This window comes from Lepidochelys olivacea (genome assembly GCF_965140295.1).
Source record: "Lepidochelys olivacea isolate rLepOli2 genome assembly, chromosome: 9".
Classification (NCBI taxonomy): Eukaryota; Metazoa; Chordata; order Testudines; family Cheloniidae; genus Lepidochelys; species Lepidochelys olivacea.
Genome location: NC_140419.1, coordinates 67,484,252 through 67,506,460, shown reverse-complemented (window position 1 = coordinate 67,506,460; position 22,209 = coordinate 67,484,252). Strand labels below are relative to the sequence as shown.

At 39.6% G+C, this 22,209-nt stretch overlaps 1 protein-coding gene across 1 annotated transcript in view; it reads left to right on the top strand.

The window, feature by feature from the left end:
• Window positions 1-22,209, top strand: part of DIAPH2 (diaphanous related formin 2) — an 813,565-nt gene that overhangs the window by 145,269 nt on the left and 646,087 nt on the right. The window contains exons 7-11 of the mRNA XM_084638844.1: window positions 6,253-6,327; window positions 6,413-6,482; window positions 8,395-8,531; window positions 10,591-10,699; window positions 16,228-16,338. Coding sequence (XP_084494970.1) covers window positions 6,253-6,327; window positions 6,413-6,482; window positions 8,395-8,531; window positions 10,591-10,699; window positions 16,228-16,338 — 502 coding nt within the window. The remainder of the gene's footprint in view (window positions 1-6,252; window positions 6,328-6,412; window positions 6,483-8,394; window positions 8,532-10,590; window positions 10,700-16,227; window positions 16,339-22,209) is intronic.

The window sequence follows — 22,209 nt, the reverse complement described above, 5'->3', positions numbered from 1 at the left end:
TCTGTAACCCTGGAGAAGTGGAGAGGCTGTTGAAATGGGTTCAGTTAGGTCTGGAGCCCAACACTGTGACCTCAGTTTGAGAGAGCCTGATTTAGGGTCCATGGAATGGTGGCTGCTTCTGTGTTTCTATTGAACTTTTGCCAACTGAGCACTCAGATTTCAGCTGTTTCACTGCTGCTTCTGTCAAAATTCAAAAGATAGCATTGGTACATAACAAATGTCTTTGATCCTTTTTTATCAGAGGCTTTTAAACTTGGGTTCATTTCAAAGATTGTATTTGAATATTAGCCCAGACTATTAATTGGTGTTCCCCATTCTTTAAACAATTTTAATATTTCAAAGCTATGCCCTCAATCAGTGCTAATACCTTCTAATATTATTTTATCCTTATTGCGCTGTATGTTTGGTACCACTTATATAACACAACAGTCATTTAGAAAGAAAAGAAAAATCTCTTATAGTTCTGCTAAATTCAGTGGACCTACTTGTACATTCTTATGTCTTCTGCCTTTTATTTTTCCACCTTTAAGGTATACAGTAAAATATAAAAGAATTACACTGGAGGAACAAGACAGATTCCAGTATAGAGTGAAGTATATCTGATTCTTAGGGCACACAAATGTATGGTTTCTAGTTTGGGGTGAAAGCTCAGTGATTTGGATTGCTTGGGGGTACCAAGCAGTTGGCTCAGTTGGACCTTCAGTTTTCTGCGTCTCGTAGGAAGTGATTTCTTAAAGTGGATTTTGACTTGTAGTTTCCATGCTTTTCTCTGGTCCTTGGTGAGCGCATAAGGGACAATAGAGCACTCTGCGCAGGGAAGAGGGCACTTCTTCTTGTTTGTCAGCCAGTAGGAGTTGCTTTTAGCAAGATTAAGAGGGATGGAAGCTTCGTACACAAGTAAACTATGGGAGTCCTTTATATGAGCATCTAACAATAACGGAAAGCAGCGGCATATTAACGCCTAGGCCAACAAGGCCTAGGCCTCGGGGAGCAAATTTGCAGGGGCGGCAAATTTATAATAGCAGCCAGAGGCGGCTGCTTCCCCTGCTGCCAGTTTGTGCTGCCCCCTGTCGCTCCCCCCCCGCCCCGGCCATGCCCCAACTCCACCCCTTCCCTGTCCCCTCCTTGCCCCGATTGGTCCCCTTCCCCAAATCCCCGCCCCAGCCCCACCTCCTCTCCTGAGCGCGCCTCGTTCCCGCCCTTCCCCTCTCCTTTGTGAAGCTGTTTCGTGCACAAGCACTGGCAGGGAGCGGGGAGAAGCAGGACCTGGTGGCGCGCTCAGGGGAGGAGGCGGAGCGCAACAGAGGTGAGCTGCGAAGGTGGGGGCGGCAATTATTTCTGGGCCTAGGGGCGGCAAAATCATTAATCTGCCACTGACTGGAAGACTCCTTATCAAGTGGTGCTGCTTTCCTTTCCTAGGGAATGTGTGCTTCAGTTTCAGCTTTCCCACCAGTTGTCACACCTGTTGGATATGCATATTGGTTCCCACTCCCCCGAGCACCAAGAAGAAACTAAAGATTAGGAAGGATGTATAGGGGTAATGGGTTGTAATCTAACTTGTAACAGAGCAATAGTGTACTGATTAAAAGATTCAGAGGGAACTGTAGCTGCTGAATATATTTTCAGGGCATATTTGACATCTGTATTTATACTTAAGGCCCGTCATTCCTAGTTTTTAATTTGTTGAGAATTTTCTGGGAATTTGGTGGTGTTTATTACAAAAATTGAAGGGAAAAAGGTATACATCAGTGGGAAAAACAGTTTAATAGTTTTGGGGTAATTACCCGGTTAATGTTAGGGGATGGGAGGATGAAATGAAGAGTATTAAAAGTAAAAAGCTTAATGTTGTTGTAATGGATTTTGTTTTCTTTTGAAAACAGTTTAAAAACAGTGGAGTGTTTTTATGCTTGATTAAAGGGGTTTCAGTGTAAATGCCAAAAGGCCTGGGTAGCTATCATAAATATAGAGGGAAGGGTAACAACCTTCCTGTATACAGTACTATAAAATCCCTCCTGGCCAGAGGCACAAAATCCTTTTATCTGTAAAGGGTTAAGAAGCTCAGCTAACCTGGCTGGCACCTGACCAAAAGGACCAATAAGGGGACAAGATACTTTCAAATCTTGGGTGGGGGGAGAAAGGCTTTGTTTTTATGGTCTGTGTCTGTCTGTCCTGTGTGCTTGCTGGAGACAGGTCAAAAGAAGCAGGCACTCCAACTCCATTAGAATTCGTAAGTACTAGCAAGGGAATGTGTTAGCTTATCTTTGTTTTGGCTTGTGTTTTTCTCTGTGCTGAGAGAGAAGGCGTATTCCTGGTTTGCTTTTTAGTAGCTTTAAAGTTTTGCCCAGAGGGAAATCCTCTGTGTTCCTGAATCTGAGTACGCTGTAAAATATTTTCCATCCTGATTTTACAGAGATGATTTTTACCTTTCTTTTTTAAATAAAATCTGAATTTTAAGAACCTGACTGATTTTTCCTTGTTCCAAGACACAGGGGTTTGGGTCTTAGATCATTTTGTAACCAATTGGTTAGGATATTATTCTCAAGCCTCCCCAGGAAAGGGGGTGGAAGGTCTTGGGGGGATTTTGCGGGGAAGAGGAAGTCCAAATGTTCCTTTTCCCTGATGCTTTGTCTAAATCATTTGGTGGCAGCAGCATACTGTTCAAGGACAAGGTGGAATTTGTGCCTTGGGAAAGTTTTTAACCTAAGCTGGTAAAAATAAGATTAGGGGGTCTTACATGCGAGTCCCCACATCTGTACCCCAGAGTTCAGAATGGGGAGAGAACCCTGACAGTAGCGCAAACTCTCAGCAGGTTTTTTGAAGAGTCTTTTCTGAGGCTTGTTCTCCTGCACTTCCAAGTATAGCTGAAGGACTATGGGTGGGGGTGGAGTGAGGGGAGAGTGGGACAAGGATGAATGAACAGGGAGTAATCCTTCCATTGGCACCTAACCCTGCTCCCACTGATTCACTGAGACAGAGCCACTACTTTCCTCACCATGCCATGTGCTCCTCAGCTCTGTAGAAGGGGGGCTACTGGGGGTTCCTGATACTCTGGGACCAAGGTGGTCATGGGGTGCCCAGCACTCTCAGAGAGCAGAGGGCAAAAGGGGGTGCCCCATGGTAAGGAGTGGTGTCTGGCACTGAGGATGACAGAACCACAAGAACTTAGGGGGCTGATACCACCTTCTTCCCTGCTCTGTGAACACTGTGTGCTGGGGAAATGGAAGGGTGCCCCTTCCTGGCTCCAGAACTCCTGGAGGGCAGGGAGGAGGGGTTCAGGTCTTTTGCATGAACATGGTGCCGTACTCATGGGGGTGCCGAACCAGACCCCAAAGTTCTCACTTTCCACAGTCCATTTTTATAGGAATTTCTTCCTATGCCAGTCTATGGGAATTGCTTCATCAAGCTGTTGCTGAATCAATCAGCTATGTCACATTACTGACATCACATTCCTCCATGCTGCCAGATGTTATCTTGTTCTTTGGTTCTCTCATTCTTGAGGCTGTTGGGTGGATTCCAGTCTGCTCTCCAGGGGTCCTCTGGTTATTTCCACTTGACGCCTTCTTCAGCCGATGGACACTGGATTCTTAGGTTGGCACCTCCCTGATCATTCAGTTATTATCCACACCAAACATCCATCCACATACATCCTCTATCTCTATTTTAATCACAATTGTTAACAAAGCGAAATGAATACAACAAAAGGGCGGGGAGTCTCTGGGTGCTGTTTCTGTTGTTAGAGTATTGCTTTGAGTGTCTCTCTGTGTGAGTAGTTGTTGTTACAAAGAATTGCTTTGAGAACAGACTCTGTCTTAGAATGTACTAACACAATTAGCAGCTTGCAAGTTTCACACACAGAGGGAGAGAAACAGTACCAAAAACCAAGAGACCTCTTAATTACTAATACCCTGGAATTTAAACTATGGGGAATCAAACTCATTTGTGATTTTAATACAGAACTTCTTTAATATGATCCAACACTCTGACCCCTATCCACCCTCCCGCCCCCTGACAGGCACTCACTGGCAGCGGCGGGAAGCGGAGCAATGTGGCCCCAGCCTGCTTCACTCTGCCACCTCCCAGCTGTGGCGCTCCTCTTCCCGCTGCTGGTGAGTGTGGGGAGGCTGGGGAAAGGACGTCTCCCTGTACTCACCGGCGGTGGGAAGCGGAGCGCTACGGCTGGGAGCTGGTGGAGTGGAGTGGGCTGGGGCCAGACTGCTCCGCTTCCCGCTGCTGGTGAGTGCGGGGAGGCTTGAGGAAAGGACGTCCTCTGCACTCACCAGTGGCAGGAAGCAGAGCGATGCGGCCCCTCCCCCCTGGTTTCCTTGCCCTGGCCCCAGCTGTGTCTCTGTGGGGCGTGGGAGGTTGGGGAAAGGTCCCGCATTCACCTGCGGTGGGAAGCTTTACCACATTGTATGCGAACCTGCGTTATATCGGGTTGCATTATATCGGGGTAGAGGTGTAGTTTGCTTTTGTAAGATTTATGGCCAAATTTTTGTAAGAGTTCAGCACCCAATGTGTACTATTTTTTAAATCTGGTCACTTAATTTGGTGTCTAAATGGGAGCTGAGCTCTTTGGAAAATCCGATGCCTATTGTAGGTGCCGAGCCCTTGTGGAAACTCTGTCCTCAGTGACAAGACGGAGGCTATGTCTACACTGGCAACTGAACGACAAAACTTTTGTCTTTCAGCCACGTTAAAAACACCTCCCACCCCCCAAAGACACAATTTTTGCCAATGGGCAGCTCTTTGTCCGCAGGAGCGCCCTCCTGCTAACAACACTAACGTCGCTCATTGAGGGTGGAAGTGTTTTGTTGGCAGGAGAGCTGACAAACAGTGGCTACACTGTGCACCTTTTAGCGACACAGCTGTAGTGACACATCCCTATTGCTAAAAGCTGCGTAGTGTAGAAATAGCCTGAGATAGGAAGCACAAACCGGTGCAGTTGCTGTCATGGTGATTTAGAATGATTTAGAGGATTGGAACAAGCGATCATGAGAGGTCATCTAGTCCAGTCCCCTGCACTGAAGCAGGACCTTCCCTTAATCCCCTCCAATGAGGAGAGTCTACAACCATCTTTGGTAACCTGTTCCAGTACTTAACTGTCCTTATGGGTAGAAAGTTTTTTTCCCTAGTAGCTATCCTACGTATCTTTTGTTGCACATTAAACTGATCACTTGTGGTCCTACCATTGGTGGGCCTGGAGAACAATCGATCAGCATCTTTTATTACAACACTTAACAGGTCCCCACTCAGTCGTCTTCTCTCAAGATAAAACATGCTCAGGATTTTTAATCTTTCCTTTTAAGTCAGGTTTTTAAACGTTGTATCATTTTTGTGGCTCTCCTCTGAACTGCCCTTCAGTTTGTCCCCATCTTTCCTAAAGTGTAACTCCCACAGGGGGACACAGTGCTCCAGTTGAGGCCTCACTGGTGCCAAGTAGAGTGGGGCAATTACCTCATTTCTTTACATACAAAATTTCTTTACACCCCAAAATATTAGACTTTTTTTTGCATTTACATTGTTGGCTTTTACTCAGCTTGTGAACTACAATAATCCCCAGATCCATTTTCAGCATTACAGTACTACACCGTACTAGTTATTCTCCATTTTGTAGTTATGCATGTCTTTTCCTTCCTAACAGCAGTATTTTTGTTCTTATCTTTCTTGAATTTCACTTTATTAATTTTTGACCAATTCTCTAATTTGTCAAGGTCATTTTGAATTCTAATCCTGTTTTCCAAAGTGCTAGAAGCCCCTCCGAGTTTGACATCATCTGAAAATTTTATAAGCATAATGAGTTGGATAATGGAATGGAGAATAATGAAAATATCATATAGTACGAGACCCAAGACAGATCCCTGGGGACCCAAGTAGATACATTGTCCAAGTTTGACAGTGAACCACTGATAACTCAACCTGTTGCTGCACCCACCTTATACTAATTTAATCTAAACCACATTTCCCTAGTTTGTTGTGCTGTTAAATATGTGAAGCAATTTCCCAAATGTCAGCGCTAGATTTGTATTCTATAAGTGGAGAAATTTTATTAGTCATGCTCAAAGCTAGCCAGAGTCAGTGACCCAAATTCAGGGGTTCGATATCAATACATTAGTTCAAATCTGTTTTAATGTCTTGGTCATTTATAAAATATATTGGGAACACGGGACAAATCATATCGGAGAATAGTTACACATTTGGTCAAATGAAATAAAAAATGAATAAATTAACATGTACATTTTACTCTTCCCACAGCTGGGTCAACAATTTTGGACATGAAGGTCTTGGGCTTTTGTTGGATGTACTGGAAAGGCTTCTGGACAAGAAACAGTAAGAACCCAAAACATTGGGATGGGAGATGGAAACTGCTATTAAGATTTTGACCTTAGTTAAATCTGTTGGTTTTTCTTTCAAGGCAAGAAAGTATTGACAAGAAGAATCAACATAAGCTTATTCAGTGCCTCAAAGCATTTATGAATAATAAGGTAAGAAATATTTTTGTTTAGTTTTAGGTGCTTTTGATCATGCCTGCCTGTTTGATAAAGAGCTAAGCGGAATAATTAAGTTTAACATTATTGCATCTATTAGTGATATTTTCACTTTTTATTTTAGTCATGCTTCTTTGTCAAAAGTGAGAAATTCAGAGTGATAGATATTTAAGTCCTGCATTAGTGAATCGGGGATAAGGGTGCAGTACAGACTTGAGTGTCCAGTTCATGTATCTTCAGTGAGTTAAAATGATGTTTCAGTCACAATTATGTTGAATTCTATTGAATGCACCAGTGGAGGTAGAAGCATAAATTTGCAAATACCATGGTGTGCTATGGACCAAATTTAATTTGCTTGTTAGGGAAATATTCATAATGCTTCTGTAGAATGGAAATAATAATAAAAAAGTTCTCCCCCAATTTTTTCTTCCTAATACGTGGAGTTTAACAGGAACATGGTGCCTCAAGACTCTTCTCTTTTCTCTTGCCTGTTAAGAGGTGGGTGAAGGGGGAGGAAGAACTATGGTAGGGATTATTTACAGGGAGTTAAAATTAATGATTCCATTATTTCTAAGATACTGTGATCTTGGGGTAATGGGCAGAGTTGGTTTGTTTTTAAGATATTATGAAGGCTACCTAGAGTCTTGGATGGGTGCTCTGTTGGTATGGAGTAGTAGAAATCAAAATACGTAATTTATGGGATCAGCTTTTTTCTTGGACTAAAATGTTTAATTTTAATATATTAAAAAAAACACCATGAATTTGGGAGTGACAATGAACATTATATTTTTTTCTGTAAGAAATGTCAATGCTACATTTGGCGAGCAGATTGTAGTGAACTTCGTGATATTCTTTAAACTGTAGAAATAGAAGGCCAGAACTATATGAGAGAGTAGAGAAATATTTAATATTCATAAGACAGATGATATAGTCATTCAACCATTATATTCAGACATGGATGTCCACATTTAATCACCTAGTTCTGTGATTAGCAAGATAAACACAGGTTTAGGTTTTCAGAGGAGCTGAACTTGCAGACCCCATTGACCACAAAACAAGTTCTGGATGCTCTGCATCTTGAGGAAGAACATGTTTTTTTTAAACCTGTTTTGAGATTTTACGTTCTGGTAAACAGAATGATTTAAGCTGTTAATTTTAGATACAGCTTGTTTGTACATGCAGATGAAGTTGGACTACACTCAAATATTGTCTTCAATCACAGACATAAATTATACCTATTTTCTCTTAATATGTGCTAATGTATGTGTGTAATTGAAGTTTCTAGTAGTTGCTATTTCCAAACTTAAAAATAGGTACTACTTTTAAGGGAATAGACTGGAATTATGTTCCCAGATGTTAACCAGTTAAAGTGGAATCTAACCAAAGTTTGTTTCAAAGATTCATGTCCATGAAGAGTTTTACTTGTGTGAGCTGTTTTTTGAAAGCTGCATTATTAGATGATTTGTGACTTTTAATCTTTCATAACAGACTGCAAAGTATTCCATTACTGGTGTTCACCTTATACTTTCATGCTAAATGTAGCAATTTATTGTTGTTAATTAGCTTTATTGATGTTACGTAGCTGAATGTATTGATGAAAGATTCAGTCATTGGATGTAGGTGGGGGGGAAAAAAGTGATGGAACCTCTTTGTTGAGATACCTATTATACTTCAGCATATCTGAATTAGTAAGATTTGTCTTTTTCAGGAAGAAGATTATAGTTTAAAAGATGATTTTGGTCCACAAGCAATAAAGCTGATAGTGTGCTGAAGCAAGTTTCCCATTTAAGTGAAAATACTTGAAAAAAATAGTTTTTATGCCCCATCTTGGATACCCAGGCTTTATGAGTCTGAGGGGGAGGAATAATCTTTTCATGAAGAACTCATTGTTGTCTCTCTCTTTTTAAAGTACGGGTTGCAAAGGATTCTAGGAGATGAAAGAAGCCTTTTTTTACTAGCAAGAGCAATTGATCCAAAGCAACCAAACATGATGACGGAAACAGTAAAAATACTTTCTGCTATTTGTATTGTTGGAGAGGAAAATATGTAAGTAATATGTTTGAGATACTTATTGTATGTAGGGCTTTGAGAAAATAACTAACTTGAGTTATTCCCTTTCATCTATTCCTGCGTTATTTTGGCATGAGAAGGTGATAGCAAATGTTCAGATTAGTTTTACATGTTGTAGGTTATTTTGTTACTCTCTACTTTCTTCTGGAGTAGTATAAAGTGGGATAAACTCATGGCCGGTGTTAAGTAATTTCTCTGAAAAGTGTCTTCAGTAACCAGCAACTACACACAACACCACAGAAACACTAACCCAGGAACCAATCCCTGTAGCAAGCCTCATTGCCTACTCTGTCCCCATATCTACTCTACCTCCATCAGAGGACCCAACTACATCAGCCACACCATCAGGGGCTCATTCACCTTCATGTCTTCTAATGTTATATATGCCATCATGTGCCAGCAATGCCCCTCTGCCATGTTCATTGTCCAAACCGGACAGTCCCTATGTAAAAGAATAAATGGACACAAATAGGACATCAGGAACGGTAACATACAAAAAGCCAGTAGGAGAACACTTCAATCTTCTTGGACATTCTATAACAGATTTACAAGTAGCTATACTTGAACAAAAAAACTTTGGAAACAGACTTCAAAGAGAAACTGCAGAACTGAAATTCATTTGCAAATTTAACAACATTAATTTGGGCTTGAATAGGGTCTGGGAGTGGCTGGCTCATTACAAAAGCAGCTTTGCTTCTCGAATTGACACCTCCTCATCTGTTATTGGGGGTGGACTACATCCACCCTGATCGAATTGGCTCTGTCAACACTGGTTCTCCACTTGTGAGGTAACTCCCTTCTCTGCATGTGTCAGTATGTAATGCCTGCATCTGTAATGTTCACTCCATGCATTTGAAGAAGTGGTTTTTTACTCACGAAAGCTTATGCCCAAATAAATCTTAGTCTTTAAGGTGCCATTGGACTCCTTGTTTTTGTGGATACAGACTATCACGGCTACCCCCTGATACTTTTCTTCTTCTGTTATACTGTTTTTAGTTGAGGTGAAAAGAAATGCATTACGTACTTAAATGGACAGAATCAATATTTTGAGAAGTAGGTTGGAATAGTTTATATACTGGAATTATATCCTTCATACTGAAATATTGACACTGACCCCATTTACTAAGGGAGTCAAAATGACTTTTGGGTAAAAGAGATTTTCAGTCCATGGTTCTTTATAATCGACACTTGAGTTTATCCGGATCATGACATGTTTGAGCTGTTGAATAGTTTGCTTGTATTGCAATATACAGCATTTCATGTGTGAGTGAAAACCATGGAAAGTCCCTATGTGCTGCAAAACTTAAAATTGCCATGATAGAGACACTGAGTTATTGGCTAGTGAGCCAGTTCTCAGTTCCAGAGAAATTGACAGGCAATGTATGAATAGAGTAGAAGAGCTCCTGCGTACATATGGGTCAAACCATTATGGTTTGTATGGCAGTAAATTATATGTTTTTAACCTGTTAGAATACTTGCAAAAATTAATGAGAGTAGATAAAGGTGACCAAATGGACCCAATAATTTGCTCTTAATTTTTAAAATGCCTTTGATAAGGTCCCTTATCAAATAATTATATGGGAAGAGCCTGAGTCTCATAAATAACGTATTTCGGTTTAGATGAGTCATCATGAACAGCTAAAAAACAAGCAACATATGTACATATCCAGTGTTGTTGCTGGTGTCCAGTCAAAGGTGACACTACTACTTAAGTGGCAAACGATGCAAAATATTAAGTTTTTCTCTGACCTTGTACGATTGACTTTTAATCAAGAAGACTATTAAAAAACAAAACAAAACTCTTAACAGATTTCCCAGATATTGTGATTGAATTTTCATTTTGAAGTAGCCTAGGCATTCTGAAGTTATTTGAAGCTTTTATTTTAACACCCGATGTGGAATATCTAACGTACAGTTTATTACATTCTTGTGTGGTTTGCAAGTGATCAGATCGATATTGGAAGGGGAAGACTGAAAGTAGATAAGCTCTATGGTAAACTGCGTATGAATTCCTCTCTCTCTCTCTCTCTCTCAGTCTGGACAAACTTTTAGGAGCTATAACGACTGCAGCTGAGAGAAATAACAGAGAACGTTTTTCTCCAGTTGTGGAAGGATTGGAAAACCATGAAGCTTTGCAGTTGCAGGTGGGTTTGCTGTATCTTGAACATGATCTAATTGTCAGATGTCTAAGTATAATAAAAAAATGGTAACAAAATCAAATCAGCTCAACTGTTTTAGCATCTTTTAATTGTTTTGCTATGTAAATTTGTGCCTTTATATATTTCAATAAAAGAAAAATTTATTGTCGGGGTAATTAGGTAGATAAACTCAGTGGAAATTATTTTCCAGCAGTTAGAATCTATGAATACAAAATCAAGAAGACTTCAAATTCAGTAGAAATATTTGAAGAGCTTTGCAGACATACAATAATTAATTGGTTGTGTTAGACACTGCTTAATTAACATTCTTAGTAATAAAGGCAGTCTTGGAAAATTCTGGGGAATGTTGACCCTAGTATTACTGGCTGGTTTTGGATTTTGGCATGGTGTATTTCCTATCTACCAACAGATATGCTGAAAACAATTTTTTGTTTGCATGTTGTTTAAAAATAAAATAACTTAAAAAGAAATGTTAGATGATTAGCTCGTGGCGGGAGCAAGTGCTTGGAACCCCTTTGGCCTTGCCTCCCCCTAGGAACTGCAGGAACATGCAGAGCTCGGTAGGTGAGCCTGCCAGCCCCCCCCCCCCCCCGCCCCCTTCCCAGCACCAGTGGGGGTCCCAGGCTGCTTCCCGGACCCCTCCTCCAAGTACCAGCAAGGGTCCCAGGGCACCCGCCACTGTCTGCCTACCCCGCAGCATCCGTGGTGACCCTGGACCACAACCCCAGAGCACTCCTGGCCCCCTGGTCCAAGTTTTAGTTAGGGGTAGATAGTACAAGTCATAGACAGGTCATGGGCCGTGAATTTTTGTTTACTGCCTGTGATCTGTCCATGACTTTTACTAAAAATACCCATGACTAAAGCGTAGTCTTAGTCATAATTGGAGGGGCGGTGGTAGATCCATAATAGACCATGTATTCCCTGGCCATTCCTTTGCTGCTTTAGTTGTGTTCATGCTTACTTGCTGGACACAGTAGTTTAAATCCATTAGGAGAGAGCTTTCTATTAAAAATTATGGTGTACTCTGTTTTTCAAGGACCAGCTGGTTTCCTGAACGACCCTCAAGTAACAACTAAATTTTAGAAGTTAGTGAATTACATACCTGCCGTATGCGAAAAGTCTATTTCCATTTTTCATTACATGTTTGACATTCTATTAATCACACTTCTCGCTTTCTTTATCCATAGAAAATACAAATAATTTTGTTCGTCTCTAAGGTGTCACAAGTACTCCTTTTCTGTTTGCCGATAAAGACTAATATGGCTGCTACTTCTGAAACCTTTTAGCCCTCTGTCACAATTTCTAGGCAAAGTGCACTTCTGACCTCTTCTTGTGTATACATTTGTACTGCCAGTTAGGTCTTGAGTACTCCTCTCTTATGGTGGAATGGTATAATTCTCCAATTCTTAGACCAGGCCTTGCACAGTTAGCTCTCAGCATTGGCAAAACAAATCTTGTACCTTCATTGAAGACAGGATGTAGGATCCTTGAAACTAATAGCTTACCCCATTTTCTTTTTATTGCCAAAATGTTTCTTTGGGAGGCTGCTTATTTAGTCATGTGTTGCTTTCCTGTTGATTTCCCCAACAGACCCGTGTTAAGCTAGACAAATAAGTTCGTGCAGCAAAGCCCAAGTATCCTAATGTATGGTGGTTATCTCACTGACCAGGTCACATGCAGTATTGAGAAAACTATAGATCAGTATTTCTAAATTATTACATGGCAGATTCATGTCTGTCACAACTACTGCTTTAGATACTGTGATAAGTATTATACAGTACCGTAAGATGGGTTTTAGGATTAAATATATGTAGAAGCTGAAAGCATTTCATCAACTCCTGATCCCATAGACTTGCAGGATGGTTTTCTACAGGATATTTTCTACCATATTCTTCCACCATCCAACTCCATGTCGAGTTCATCTGCTCAGTGTTGATAGCCATTGCTAATATAGCTAATTGCTACTTTATATGCAGACTTGCTCTTTGACCCAAGACATGCAATACTGGTTTGGGAATTTTTTTAAGTCTTTGAAATACAGGGCATGGAAATATAAAAACAGCTGGTTCATAGCTTAGCAATTTTGTCTAAAGTGCTGGATTGGGATTTCAGAGCAAATGCCTAAGAAGAAAATAAGATATATGAAAGACATGAAGTGATTTCAGTGCAGCCACTGTTGCAGAGAACAGGCCGGGGTTGTGCTCATACTGGTTTGAAGAATTTAGTGTGTGTTGTGACTTTTTAGCCTTAACTAAAAGAAAATCCTTGGAATGGGTATCTGGATCGCTCACTTAACAAGAACTTTACAAGAGCAGTCGACTTGGACTGTGGGTTCAGAAAAGTGGCCAAACTGAGGGCTACCGTGAAGCTCCAAGGCGAGCAAATCCGCCAATAAGCGCAAGACCCACCAAGGTAGAGCAGGAACTTTGTCACAGTACTTAAGGCTATGTTCCTGCCATTACTGCCAAACATGAACATAGTGTATGCAGTGGCAAGTGTCCAGATATGCTACAAGGTTTATCTGGTGTCTGGGAGATACTGCCACCATTAGGCAGGATGCCCCACGTCAGGCCAGTCCATGCTGCATTGCACTTTTTACTACTGTTACCAAGAGCAACATGCTCACTCTAACTGTTTCTGGCTAGAACTTGCTGCTTAGTCAGCATCCATTCTCATCAGCTACTCATGCCTCATTAGGTTTTGGTTTTCACCCCATTGGGATAGGTGGATTTCTGTGCCAAAAGCACTTTGTGCCATGGCAAGATGCCACCTTGCTGTCCACATTGTATACACCACTGTTTGTGTGCCACCTTGTAGCGTCTTTCCCCTCTTGATGCACCTGGACACCCAGGGGCAGTGTTTTATAACTCAGAATTTAAAAAAATTAAAAAAAGTATGACTCTAAAAAGCTATTTTTATAAAGACAAAGTGGATGCAAAGTACTATGAATTAAATGTTTTGTTTTGTTTTTCCTTTCTTCAACTCAAATGTAGTTAATTTAACTTAAATCTTACTTGGGGGGGAAAAATGGCCATGGGTTGAAAACCCATGTGCCAAAGTAGAATCTGTGGGGTGGGGAGGGAAGGAAGTTACATATTGATTTTTTTTTTTTTTTTTTTTTAAAGTTTGGGAAACACAAAAATCTTCATTTGACTCAGGTGCATTCAGATTGGTGTTTTTACATCCATCTTTTACCATTAAGCAGGCTAAATTGTAAAACAGGCAGAAAAGTCTTGCAGCTGTCTTTTGCTTTCGCTTTCATGATAACTAAATATGTATGTATATGATCTCTACCTTTGTGATTGTTTCGTGGTAGACTATAGGTAAGATAATTCAGTTTAGATAGCAGTTTGTCATTTATTGGCCATATCTGAGAACATAAAACCACCTAAATGAAAACTGTTAAATCAATACTTCTTCTCTACGCTTATTCTTTCAATGGTTAACCTCTCACAATATCCCCAGGTAAGTGTTTTATTATTAATAATAATTTTTATTTTGCCAGCTGGAGAAACTCACCTAGTTTCATTACTTGAATATTCTGTAATGCATTTATGCATTGTCTATCAAATGAATATCTTCTATCATAGAATATTATTATTCTTTGTACTACAGTCAATCATACAGATGTTACAAAGAAGTTCATTTTATAGGTTTTTTCCCATTTTTATTGTCTCCTTGATCCAAATATATACACTTTAGCAAAGGTACAACTGCAAGACTCATTAACTTGTTTCTGACAAAAATGTTCTTTACTTGTAATGTACTAACACAAGCCATTAAGCCAGAATTTCTTCTGGCAGAAACAATCATAGCAGATGGCACCTTTTCTCTCTATTAATTTCCGATTGGACATGTACTTTGGCTTGTTCAGTCATGTCATAGTTGTAACATAACAAGGATCATTCAAGCAAACACAATGATGATGTAGTTATGAGCTTGTACAGTATCCAGAGCCTCTACCAACTTTCTACAGCTGTAGAGAAGGTTGCATTGCTCCAACCTTTTTTGTCCTTTTCAGCATAAATTTAGCACATTCCTTAAGGTGTTTGATTAAAACTAAATGGTAATTAAAATTGAAAAGGGTATTTTTAATCTGTTGCTTATTTTTTTCCCTGGTTACTGTTGATTTTTATGTTGGTTCTGCTTTTACTTGCAGTTAAGATCTTTCACCAAACCTGGAATTTCCCAGGAGTCCCCTTGCAGACTTAATGTGTATTAGTACTTTTGGCATTACATTATTGTCTGCCTTTTTAAAAAATAAATCAATTAAAATGCACAGCTCTTCAATTAAACTATAAGTAAGTAGCCTGAGACTTCAGGCATTTTCCAAAATGCTATGCAGGAGTAATGCAAGAGACACCTGGCAATTATCTTTTTGTTGATTGTCTTCTAATCTCCAGTTATCACAAAAATACTGGGAAGATGAAGCAGGTCCTCCAGCATGGACGACATTATCAAAAACAAAACTTGGACCCTTTATTAGCAATATAATTCTATATAGTCCCCATAGGTCTTAATGTAAGCATATGGACCAATATTTGCTGTTGCATGTACCTGTTGAGCGTAGTTGTTTAACCATTATAATACGAATGAAACATAATGAATCTGCTTATAAACATCAGTGAATTATCTATATATGAAGAACATGTTTAGGGGTAGCCTAAAGTGGTGCAATAGGACCATCACACATGTTTTTAATGGGATGAATTTTTTGCTTTTCTGAATTTCATTTATAGATGTAAAAATGGCTATCGTATTTAGTTAAAAGCAAACGAAATAAAACACCATACCCAGTGAACAAAATGTTGGTATATTTGGCTACATTATGGATACTGCATGTAGATCAGGAGAAAAGGTGGAGGGTTATTTGTTGTCTTTGTGTAAAATTTCATTAAACTTATTTATAAAAGTGTCATTAAATTATAGTAAATGACAAATTTGTTCTAAATTTTAGCAGATAATATAATTCATATTATGCACTGTAATTATATATGAACCTCTCGTATAAACTGAAATCTTGTTGAAGTGTTCCCTAAATACATCACAGAGAGAACTTCTTTCAAAAACAATAGGTATTCACTGGGGAAAATCTCATTATATTTATCAAGGAATTAATTAAAAATCATACAGACGTGCAAACAAAAAAATAAAAACCAAAAACTGTAAACTTTTCCTCAAAGATTCGTGAAAGCATTAAGCTTAAAATCAGATGAACCTTTCAATGATTCAGTGCTGTTCAAACGGCCGTCCTTGTACATTTGTTACACTTATAAAGAAAATTATTTCAGCCATTGTAAAATTATTAGATGATAATGGATTTTAACTGTTATGGGTTCCAGACTGTTGCTGAACAATATGATGAGAAACGTCTTTGTTCTTTGCTATATGCCACTATATTGCATTAGTAAGTTTTTAAAATATTTAAAGGCAGAAAGGATTTATTTGCTTGTATGTAAACTGTGTGTGTGCTGAGAGAGAGATTTTTAGTAAGTTAATATTTCTAATTACAGGTGGCCTGCATGCAGTTTATAAATGCCCTTGTCACTTCTCCAGAAGATCTTGATTTTAGGATACACTTGAGAAATGAATTCCTACGCTGTGGACTGAAGAAAATATTGCCAGTAAGTTGTTTCCACATGTTCACTACAGAAATTAAAATAATTATTATTAACCTCAAGACAATGTTATAAAACAAAAGTAAACCTGTCTGAGGCAGCCTGGTTGAATTTTAATGTTTCATTTAAATGTTAGATAAAGGAAAAAGTGAGTGAGAAATCACATCACCAATAATGACCCGCCTGTCGAATCCATTTTCATTCTACTTCCTGCCTAATATTTTAGGTATTCTTTACTTGTATTTAGGAGCTGGTAATATTTTAGTAGTTTTTAATAATTTTATTCTGAACACAAGAGATTATGCAAAAAAAAGAAAAGCAGTTAAGAGTTGCTTTAGGAATCTTTCTTGCTTTTGCATATCAGCATAACACAATCAGAAATGAATTGGTCAGTTACTGTGACAGTCCTAACGGACTTAGTTTTCATTATGCACCATTTGTCAAATGAACTTCAATATATATCACTTTGAGAGCAGATAGTAATAGATCTGCTTTCCATTTAAAATTATTTCTACAATTCTGTAAAATCCCAGCTCTCCTGCTTGCCTTGACCCCTCTCCAATTTTATTAATTTTTTAAAAAATCAGATAACAAAATCAGTGAGCCATTTAAACACTCTTTCTTGGAGAGGACAGATATTACAATGCAAATAATCCGAGTATGAAGATGCTATTATTAACTATTAACAGTAGGGCATCATAGCATACATGTCTGCTTTCTTGCTGCACTGTTTTCTATAAGTAATGGAATACAGTGTGAAGATGATATACCTTTATCTAAAATCCTCTTTTTTTATTATTGTACTTCATGAACTTTAATCTCTTGGTGTGCTTCAGCTGGCTCAGGTGTTGCATTACGATGGCGCACAGTACTACTTTACTGTATCAGAAAATGGGAGAGAATGCATCAGGTGCCCTCCACCACATAAGAAGAATTTCGTTCTATATGGTGTTCCAGAAACTGACAGCCAGGATATATCTGGTTAATGCTGAATACAATCATAAGTACCTTCATTTGGATACATGTGGCCTTGGAATGCTGAATTAGGGTTTGACCCTTACAGCTGCCAGTCCAGAAATAATGGCTACCTTAAAAAAAAAAAAAAAAAAAAAAAAAGAGGAGGGGCAAACAAAAGTTTTACTCTTTGGGGTAGGAATGAGCCCAGCAATGTGGATGTTAGGTCTGTCATGCATCGGATTTCTGTTGCTTTTACTTTCGGAAGTGGAGCCTGTGCAGTGTTAGTGGGTATAAGTGCAGTATCCTGCTGCTTCTAATACTGTCAGCAGGACTCGATGTAGCTACATTACTGATCCTCTTGCCACAGTGCTAATCAAGTACCTTCATTACTCTGAGCACCAGTAACAGCATGTAGATTTAAAAGTTTTGAGGTTTGGGACCACTGTTCACTTTTCACTCTCGGTTTAATCGAGAATTTTGATCTGCAGCTTCTGTTATCACACTCAAGTTCAAGATATTATCTCATTTTTATACTTCTAATTTTTAATCTTTTTTTGTTCAGGTGGATAACTGAAGGAGTTTTTCTAGTTAAATATTAAATGTACTCTGTTTTTTTGTTCTTTAAGCTGCTCCACTGAAGAAGTTTGAGGGACATTTTGCTTTTTCTAGCCATACTGTGAAGAGGCTTAAATATTCATGTTTTTATTTTTTTGAGTTTTGACAGTTTCCCAACGAATTTTAAAACTGTATCAGCCCCATATAACGATTTTGCATAGTTTCCTCCGCAGGTGAGAAATACACAAATCATGGTGGCTGAGCCTTTGAGATGGAAGGGAATAGCTTCTGACAAAATGAAGGTTATGTCCCTGAGCTTAGTTACTATGTTGGTAGTGATGAGTTCTTTGAGACCCTGGGACTTCATACTACTTTTAATAAGAGTAAATGCCTTTGATGGCCAACCTTGGCCAACTCCTGTCCTACCAGCATTACTTGAATCTTCTTTGAGTTCATTAGGGCTAGATGCTTTTTTGGTGGCTCATCTCATGCAGATTTGATGCCATTTGCTGAAAGAGATAGCTTGGTGTCATTGGTATGTTTCTAGTCATGGAGCTTGTGGGGTATCTCTGCTTCTCCAAGATTTCTCGTAGAGTCGGGAAGAACATAAGAGTACTGTAGTGTCTGCGTGTTGCAGTTCTCTGATCCTGTTGAAGATAAATGATGGAATTCCTTGTTGTAACATCCACTAGCATCTTGTAAGTGCATCAGCTGCACCATGTCATTGACTACCAAAGTTGGTAAATGCCAAGTCTTGGATTCTACATATGTGGTGATACAGTTTGAGTAGGAAGTGTAGGAGGGACACAAAGTGGCACAGGAGATTGTCCACATCAAGTGTTGTTTTTTGTGAGAACCAGCTGGAATATTGTTTTCTTTAGAGAAGTTAGTAAATAGTCCTTTGATGGTGACATTCCAGGTTTTGTATATAATGTGTCTAGTTTCCCTCCGCTAGCTTGCTACAAAGTGAGAAGGGATAGTGATAAGTTTAACAGGTCGTGGTCCAGCCATTCAAGTTTTCAGTGGTTTTGTGTGTGTTTGATGGTTATTCCCCTCCAGCTGAAGGCAGGAGTCCAAAATCTCAGATGTGGTGAGATGAGATTGGAAGATTTATGTGAAACAAAGAAGCTAAGTAAACAAGCCCAGATGTTCTTGCATGCCACCAAGTGAGATCTAGTCTGTTGGCTGAAAGTGGTTCAGAAGTGTCTGCTCTATTCAAACACTGTTATTCACAGCAAGGAGAAATATCAACCAAAAGACTTTGAGGAAGGCTGTTTGACCTTGAAAAGAAATTACTCTTCCGAAGCACTGTGGGCAATGTAATCTCTATATATTTCACCACAGCCATCATGGAGTGGATGATTGTACACCATGACCTTAGTGGCCAGCATAAGCTTAAATGGGTCAAGGTAGGAACCACACTGCACAAAACTTTTCTGTCAGAAGCCTTTTGTCGCAGACAGTTTCCTTTATGCTGTGTGAGTTCTGTCGAAGCTGTGTCTTGCAACACTGTTTCCAAATCCCATGTGTGGCTGAGTTCCAGGACAAGCAGCAATTGACAACTACCAAAATGTTGGGTGAAGATTCATTTGGGGAACAAGTAGCTGGAGTGGAGGCAGTCTTCATCTGGCAAGCTAGCAATCTCTCTTCAAGCAGGCAGTTGGAGAGAATAACACTGGGTGAAATTAAATGGCCTGTTGTCCTGAGAGAAATTTAGTGGCCTGTGGTATACAGGAGTTCAGACTAGAATATGTATTCCTTCTGGCCTTAGAATCATGTATTATTTTATACAAACACCTTTATAGAAGGAAGCAGTCTTTTCAGGCCTCTGTGGCAAGCAATTATAGCAGCCGTGAGGACCAGTGCCCTACAAGAAGATTTAATAGTTCTGGTGACCATAAGGAGAATTTGACCAGAGATCTATGACTGCTCCATCTATGTTAATCACGAAACCAGTCGAAAGTTCAGAACGCTCTGGAGGCAGATTTCTTCCATTGGGTCAAGAGTAGCATCAAACTGCTTGGGACAGATGTGTATTGGAAGTGGCACAAAATAGCTACTCAGTTTCTGAAATTCTACAGAAAAAGTTGTGTGTGTGTATAGGCTTGTTGAGAAACATCAGTTTAAGCACTGAGCTTGTCCCTTTCAGGTCTTGCCACTTTGAATGGAATGGAATATAGACTTGTTTCCTTTCTATGGCTCTAATGCTCCTAAAATTTTCAGGAGATAATGCTGTCTGCTTCTTGTTTACAATGTCACCCAAAAGTGAGAACATGGCACTTCTGTAGCCTGCGTTGCAAGGTATTTACCTGTCAGATAAGCTAAACATTCGTATGCCCCTTCATTCTTTGGCCATCATTCCAGAGGATATGCTTCCATGCCGCTGATGCTCATTTAAAAAAAATATGTTAATTACATTTGTGACTGACCTCCTTGGAGGAGAATTGCATGTCTCCTGTTCTGTTTTACCTGCGTTCTGCTGTATATTTCATGTCATAGCAGTCTTGGATGAGGACCCAGCACACGTTCTTTTTAAGAACACTTTCACAGCAGATTTGACAAAATGCAAAGAAGGTACCAATGTGAGATTTCTAAAAATAGCTTCAGCACTTGACCCATGGTTTAAGAATCTGAAAATCTGAGAGGGACGAGGTGTTTCAGAAGACTTTAGAAGAGCAACACTCAGATATGGAAACTACAGAATCTGAACCACCAAAAAAGAAAATCAATTTGCTGGTGGCATCTGACTCAGATGATGAAAATGAGCATGTGTCAGTCTGCTCTGCTTTGGATTGGTATCCAGCAGAATCCATCATCAGCATGGACACGTCCCCTGGAACGGTGGTTAAAGCATGAAGCGACATATGAGTCTTTAGCGCATCTAGCATGTAAATATCTTGCGGTGCCGGTTACAAAAGTGCCATGTGAATGCCTGTTCTCACTTTCAGGTGATATTGTGAACAAGGAACAGATACCATTATCTCCTGCAAATTTAACCAAACTTGTTTCTCTGAGCGATTGGCTGAAGTAGGACTAAGTGGACTTGCAGGCACTAAAATTTCATAGAATAATAGAACTGGAAGGGACCTCAAGAGGTGATTGAGTTCAGTCCCTTGCACTCAAGGCAGGACTAAGTATTATCTAGACCATCCCTGACAGGTGTTTGTCCAACCTGCTCTTAAAAATCCCCAATGATGGAGATTCTACAACTCCCTAGGCAATTTATTCCAGTGCTTAACCACCCTGACAGGAAGTTTTTCCTAACGTCCAACTGAAATCGCCCTTGCTGCAATTTAATCCCAGTGCTTCTTGTCCTATTCTCAGAGGTTAAGAACAACAATTTTTCTCCCTTCTCCTTGTAGCAAGCTTTTATGTACTTGAAAACTGTTATCATGTCCCCTCTCAGTCTTCTCTTTTCCAGCCTAAACAAACCCATTTTTTTCAATCTTCCCTCATAGGTCATGTTTTCTAGACCTTTAATAATTTTTGTTGCTCTTCTCTGGACTTTCTCCAATTTTTCCACATCTTTCCTGAAATGTGGCACCCAGAGCTGGACACAATACTCCAGTTGAGGGCTAATCAGCGGGGAGTAGAGCAGAAGAATTACTTCTTGTGTCTTGATTACAATACTCCTGCTAATACATCCCAGAAGGATGTTTGCTTTTTTTGCAACAGCATTACACCGTTTACTCATATTTAGTTTGAGATCCACTACGATCTCCCAGATCCCTTTTCGCAGTACTCCTTCCTAGGCAGTCATTTCCCATTTTGTGTGTGCGCGCAACTGATTGTTCCTTCCTAAGTGGAGTACTTTGCATTTGTCCTTATTGAATTTCATCCTATTTACTTCAGACCATTTCTCCAGTTGGTTCAGATCCTTTTGAATTTTAATCCTATCCTCCAAAGCACTTGCAACCCCTCCCAGCTTGGTATCGTCCGCAAACTTTAGAGGAGAATTCTTGTTTTAGTCAGATATTCCAATCTCTTTCAACCCCTTGATTTGTTGGTTGCCATTGCCTCACTCTTCACTCATGAGCCATATTCCAAGTAAATCTCAAAGGAGTAATCAGTTAAGGCTAGTTTGCAGGTTATGTTAATGAGTCTAAATTGTTAACTTAGCTGGCAATAGATCATCATCTACCTTTTGCTCTTTCTGTTTTTTGCTCAGTTAACCTCAATCCAAAGTTCTATTGTTTTCAGAGATTTGAAACTTTAAATGCTTTTTTACACATGTAACACTTCTGGTATGCATGCACCATATGCACTTGGGATCAGAATGCTTTAGCCAATAGTGTCAGTTGACCATACCTGCTTCCTTGATGACCTCGAGCCCCTCCTCCCTCATGAGTATTAAGAGGGCCTGAT